We start from the raw sequence: 6,117 nt of genomic DNA, 5'->3' as shown, positions 1-6,117 counted from the left end.
AAATAAAGCCACAAAAAAATATCACCTTGTTTACAGAGATAGGAATGATTTCCCTTCTGAAATAGAAAGATTTCCCAGGGCTCCTTCTGGAGAAGGTAGAGGGAGAGGCCAGGAATATCTACTCCCCACATACAATCCACTGGAAGATCTTTCACTTCCTTTGTTTTCTTTTTCCTCTGCAATTTTTGAGGACTTCACTTTCAAAAGAATCTTGTTCTTTCTTCATGGGAAAGGAATTCTTTTCCCATCAAGGTATCCGTGTTACAGAAGGTTCCCACCCTGATGTGCGTCTGCCCGAATGAGGATATGAATCCACACCACATCAAATATGGAAAGCTGTCTATACGCATCTTAGCGTTGGGCATGATTCTGAAAGAATAACATTTTTTTAAACCCATAAGCCGTTTGGCATTGATATAAATCAGGAATGGGAAAACAACGCAGATGGGGTGTACTTCTTTCTTCTCTCTTTCAGACACAAGCCAACCTTTTTATGTAAAAAATGGTCTGGAAAAAAGGATTGAGTGTTTTGAATAGAGGAGGGCGTCATTATCTTATCCTTCCCTACCAATAAACGATGACAAAAGCAGATACCTAAGAACTAAAACGGCAACAAAGCGAGAACGTGATTAGAAAAACGAATAAATAACATTTATTTGGTACAAAGCGGCTGGCAGTGTTCGAGAGGCCCCAGGGGCAGGGCGCGCCCTCAGAGGAGCAGGAGGGGGCCCAGCAGCAGCTCGCCCTGGCCCAGCAGGCGGCCCCGCTCCAGCCCGCGGCCCCGGTTCTCGGCCTTGACGCGCACGGCCAGGCGGCGCACCTCGTCCTCCGAGAGCCCGTCCAAGCACAAGTCCTGCTCCAAGACCGCCCGGCGGCTCCGCCGGACCACGGCGCCCCGCGGCCGGCGCGTCTGGCCCGGCGGCTGCAGGACGAAGCTGACGCGGCAGCCGACGGGGGCGCGGGGCTCGGCGGCCCCTCCGGCCGGGCCCTCGGTGCGGAGCAGCCGGACGCGGAGGCGCCCGCTGTCCCGACTGTACTCGACGGCCAGGCGCAGGGCGCCGCCTGTGCGGTCCAGAGTCACGGTGCCCTCGGCCTCCAGGCGCTCGGGCCGCGGGTCGGGGGGCGGCGGAGGGGACGTGGCGGGGGCCCGGGCCGGGGACCAGGAGCCGGCGCGGCGCCCTTCGTCGTCGTCATCATCCCCGTCCCCGCTGGAGACGGAGCGGGCGCGGGCCAGGCCTCGGCTCCTCCCGGCCCGCAGTGCGCGGCGCAGCAGCCCCTCGGGAGCACGCAGGAGGCGGCGGCCGCGGGGCCGCGGGGCGAGCGCATCCGGGGGCGGGCGGGGGCCGCCGCGGGCCGCGGCAGGCGCAGCAGGGGCTCTTCCCGGGGGCGCAAGGGGGGCGTCTCCGCCGCCGCCGCCGCCGCCGTAGGTGCGGGCCCGGGGGCGGGGCGCGGGCAGGAGCGGGGCGGTCCCCGGGCCCCCGAGGAAGAGCGACTCCTTGCGGCGGGTGTGCGGGCTCTCGAGCAACGCGCAGAAGCCGTAGGCGGTGCGCGCCCGGGGCAGGTGCGGCAGCGAGAGCGCGGCCTGCGAGCGTGGGTCCCAGTCCGTGCGCCCCGCGCCGTCGTAGGCTCCTCGAGACCAAAGGTCCGGCTCTGCAGCGCACCGCCGGGGCAGGGCGACGGCCGGGGGCGAGGACACGGCCGAGCAGGGCGCGGGCAGCCGCGGCGGGATACAGAACTCGGGGATGCGGTCCGGAGTGAGCACATTGGAGAAGGCAGGCTCCAGAGCCGCGCGGCCTGTGGCCGAAGCGCGGAGTTTCCCGAGGAGCCGCATCCTCTGAGGCTGGGGCTGGGAGTGGGGGGAAGAAGCGCTCCTGCGAGGGAGAGAAGCTTCTGAGTTTGGACGCCCGGGGCCTCTCGGGAGTGGCTGGGCCCCTCCCCGGAACCCTCTGGGTGTGCCAATGCGCCTACGACCCCCCCAGTCCGGGCCGAGCTCTCGTGCGCCCACAAAGCCACCCGCCTTCCATTCATTGGTACTAAATAAACGAAGAAGTAGAAATCAGACCTTTGCCTCTTCTTCAGTCCCTCTGGTTCCTGAGTTACAAGTTCAGTGCACGTCGCCTTGCAGTCCAGGCCGACGCTCCAGCTTCAGCACTGTAGCCGCGAGCCGAGCGCTCCTCTCTTATATCGGAGCCTGAGCCCCGCCCAGCTGGCCTGGAGCCCAACCCTTGGAGTCGCTGGACGGCCCGCCCTCCCGGCCGCCCCTTCTCGCCAGCGCCGGGCCCTGCTGCGGGGGCTCTCGTGGGAGCGAAGCTGTGGCGAGAGCCGGCACACTCTGCTCAGCCCTGGGACCTGCATCCGCTGTGCGTGCAGGGAACCGCCCGTGAAAGGTTGCCGGTGGAGGGGGGCTGCCTCGTCGGCCTGCCAGGGGAGAATCGGCGGTTGAAAATGTTGAAGGTTTCTTGGAGAAGGTGCAGCTGGATACGGAAACAAGAACTTCCCTTTTGCTGGGAGCTAAATCCTGCCCCCACCCCCACCACCCGGAGGTGACCTACACGCACTAGCGTCTTCTGTTTTACTGCTCCCACGAACCTGCAGTGTGTAGACACATATAGTTCCCATGGTACTCGTGTACTTATTTATGCGCCTGTCCCCCTCGGCTAGACAGTGGCCTTCTTAATAGTATAGGGCCTGGCTCAGTCAGTGCCATATATATTGGTGGAGTGGGTAAATTAATGTATGCAAAAATTTCTGAATGACTACAGGCTCTGCCTATCATCTTGATGGTCACAAAAGGTGGGGTTTCCGGCTCACGCCCTAAAAATGACACTTGGTGTTTCCAAAGCTACCCCTTTCTCTCTGCTCCAGCATGGAGGTATCCAGCTAGAAAGCACGTCATAGAAAACCCAGGTTGCCTCTCTCCCCACCCCTGCCCCCAACCTTCATTTTCCAAGATGAGAAAACTGAAGTCCAGTGGGACTTGAGGAAATTCCATAACAGTTCAATAGAGCTAGTTAATGGCAGAAGCTGGAACTAGCAATTTCCTGTCTATTTGGCTTTGTATGTGATGCTTCCTGTTATCTGAAATGCCCTCCTCTGCTTTTTTTCTCTATAGGAACTCCTTTTTTTTTAAGTTCAGCCAGACATCATCCCCTTCAGAACATTTACTCAACTCCCCCACTACAGTCCTCAGCCGCTCCTCATTCCCTTCATACACATTCTATGGACCACCATTGCTACATTTAGCAGGCTGCTCTGGAATTTTTGGTTTACAGGTTTGTCTCCCCTACTAGACTGTGAGTTTCTTGAGGGCAAGGACTGCAGTAATGCAACCAGAGAGGAGTCTGGCGGACCTACTATGAATACATGTAAAATAAATAGAAGTGCTGTGATCCAGAACCTGGGTCTGCCTCCATCCCAAAGCAGACCTCTCCAAGGGACAAGCCTGGCTGTCTTATTCAACTCCTCCAGTTTCAGCACCTGGTGATACAGTGCCGGGCAAATAATAATTGCTCAGTAAATATTTGATGAATTATACTGTGTTGAATTCAGCCTGATCTACAATCCAGGTCTTATGACTGTCATGTGCTTTTAACCACATGTCTAACTGCTTTATTCAATTTCTTTCTCACAACAAACCAGCGCAGTGGACATTGCTTCTGTTTACGATATAAGAAACTGAGGCTCAGGTTAAGAGACTTGTCTAAGGTCGTTCAAATTATGAGTCACAGCCCATGTATTGTAAGTCCTAGCTTTTTGCTAATTTCTTCCTTCCTTCTCTCTTTCCTGCCTTCGTCCCTCTGTCCATCCACTCCGTTCAATATCATTCACTGAGTTCACTGTGTGTCAGGGCATGTGTGCATGGTTTGTATTGCACTTGACACCCAGAATGTTAATTCTTAAAGCAACTCAGTGTGCTAAGTATTTTCCATTATCTCTGCTTTGGAATAAGTACCATCATTTCCAAATATTTAAAGGTAAGAAGGGCTTCCCTGGTGGTGCAGTGGTTGAGAATCTGCCTGCTAATGCAGAGGACACGGGTTTGAGCCCTGGTCTGGGAAGATCCCACATGCCGCGGAGCAACTAGGCCCGTGAGCCACAACTACTGAGCCTGTGCGTCTGGAGCCTGTGCTCCGCAACAAGAGAGGTAGCGACAGTGAGAGGCCCGCGCACTGCGATGAAGAGTGGCCCCCGCTTGCCGCAACTAGAGAAAGCCCTCGCACAGAAACGAAGACCCAACACAGCCATAAATAAATTAAAAAAAAAAATTCATTGTTTAAAAAAAAAAAAGGTAAGGAGAGTGAGTGTTTTCCATGGATTAGTAAGTAATACTTTCTTTTTAAGTTGATCACTGCTGCCCTCTAGTGTGTGCTTTCTGATAGGGCAAGCATGAATCCCTACGCAGCCGGGCAGCAGCAGCCAGACCCGCTGCAGCCACACCTGCAAGCGGAGGAGTCCCCAGGGGGTCTCGGACTGGATCCTTTTCTGTTGATTCTGCAGGCCGGTCTGCAAATCCGTGGGCCAATGGTCTTCTCTGAAGCAGAGCAACTAGCATTATATCCTGCTCATGTGCCAGCCCACTTCCAACGAGACCTTTTGCTTTTCTTCACTCTACATTGTTTGTAAGATTCATTTTTGTGTACGTGTATAGCTCTAGTTCATTTATTTTCACTGATGTATAGTATTCTATTGTGTAAACATACTTCCTTCTCTTGCTGATGGATGCTTGGATTATTTCCAGTTTTTCCACTGCTGGTATGAGGACTGGTATACAGGTCTTCTTAGTCACCCGTGCAAAGGTTTTCTAGAGTACATCTCTAGGAATAGACTAGCTAGTAATAGGGTATTTGCACCTTCAGTTTTAATGTAAAATCACTTTCCTCATAGCAGTATATAAGATTTCCTATTGCTCCAATCCTCAACTACAAGTAGTATGATCTGATTTTTAAATATTGCTAATATGCTGAGTGCTGTGGGCTGAATTGTTTCCTCCCAAAATTCATTTGTGAAGTCCTAACCTGTAGTGGCTCAGAATGTGACTATATTTAGAGACGAGATCTTTTAAAGAGGTAGTTACGGTTAAATGAGATCATTAGGGTGGGCCGTAATCTGATGTGACTGGTATCCTTATAAGAAGAGATTAGATTAGAACAGACATGCACGGAGGGAAGACAATATGAAGAAGATGGCCATCTACAAGCCAAGGAGAGAGTCCCTTAGAAGAAGTCAGCCCTGCCAAAACCTGGATTTGGAGTCCTAGATCTATGCAGAAATAAATTTCTGTTATTTAAGCCCCCTGATCTGTAGTTCCTTGTTATGGCAGCCCTAGCAAACTAACACAGTGAGTTAAAAATGGTAAATTATTATAATTTTAATTTGCATTTCTATTGTTGATAATTGAGGTTTAGCAATTTTGCCAATTAGCCATTCAGCTTTCTTCTATAAAATTCTTTTAGATTTAAAAAAAAAAAATATTTTCATTGTGTTGCTTCCTTCTTTTATATGTATATACACACATTGAACACTACTCCTTGGTCATTTTTAAGTTTGTAAATATCTCCCTGTGACTTATTTTTCATATTTTTATGATGTCTTTTGAGAAATAGAAAACAGGAATTTATTGTCTTATAACTCTGGAGGCGAGAAGTCTACAATGAAGGTGTCAGCAGAGCTATGCTCCCTCTGAAACCTGTGAGGGAGAACCCTTCCTTGCCTCTTCCTGGCTTCTGGTTGCTTGCTGGAAACCCCTGGAGCTCCTTGGCTTGCAGCTGCCAACACTTCAGTCTCTGCCTGCCTCATTGCATGGCATTCTCCCTCCTGTGTCTGTGCCTCTGTGTCTCTCCTCCTCTTAAAAAGACAAGTCTTATTGGACTAAGGGCCTATCCTACTCCAGTATGACCTCATCTTAACTAATTACATCTGTAAAATACTATTTTTCTAACTATGGTCACATTCTGAGGTACCGGGGGTTAGATCTTCAACAAATCTTTTTGGGGGAAACAATTCAGCCCATAACAATGACTGAATCATATCTTGTCTGATCCACCTGTCAGCAATGGATTCCCTACTTAATATGGTGGAGGCGAGCAGTAATTTCAGGACCTAGAGCAGGAAAAAATT

The 6,117-nt window shown here is 51.9% G+C and overlaps 1 protein-coding gene across 1 annotated transcript; it reads right to left on the bottom strand.

Annotated features, from left to right (window-relative positions):
* Positions 1-629: 629 nt before the first annotated feature.
* LOC132360438 (C2 calcium-dependent domain-containing protein 4A-like) lies at positions 630-2,151 on the bottom strand. The gene is made up of 2 exons (XM_059915517.1): positions 2,063-2,151; positions 630-1,871 (listed from the first exon to the last, which is right to left on the bottom strand). The coding sequence occupies exon 2, from the start codon at positions 1,829-1,831 to the stop codon at positions 710-712; it is 1,122 nt and encodes a 373-aa protein (XP_059771500.1). The 5' UTR covers positions 1,832-1,871; positions 2,063-2,151; the 3' UTR covers positions 630-709.
* Positions 2,152-6,117: the final 3,966 nt, after the last annotated feature.

The sequence above is a fragment of the Balaenoptera ricei genome, chromosome 2, assembly GCF_028023285.1.
Source record: "Balaenoptera ricei isolate mBalRic1 chromosome 2, mBalRic1.hap2, whole genome shotgun sequence".
Lineage (NCBI taxonomy): Eukaryota > Metazoa > Chordata > Mammalia > Artiodactyla > Balaenopteridae > Balaenoptera > Balaenoptera ricei.
This window is presented reverse-complemented; position numbering and strand designations above follow the sequence as displayed.

Coding starts and splice junctions, on each gene's coding strand:
- LOC132360438 (XM_059915517.1), bottom strand. CDS start 1,831: ATGCGGCTCCTCGGGAAACTCCGCGCTTCGGCCACAGGCCGCGCGGCT.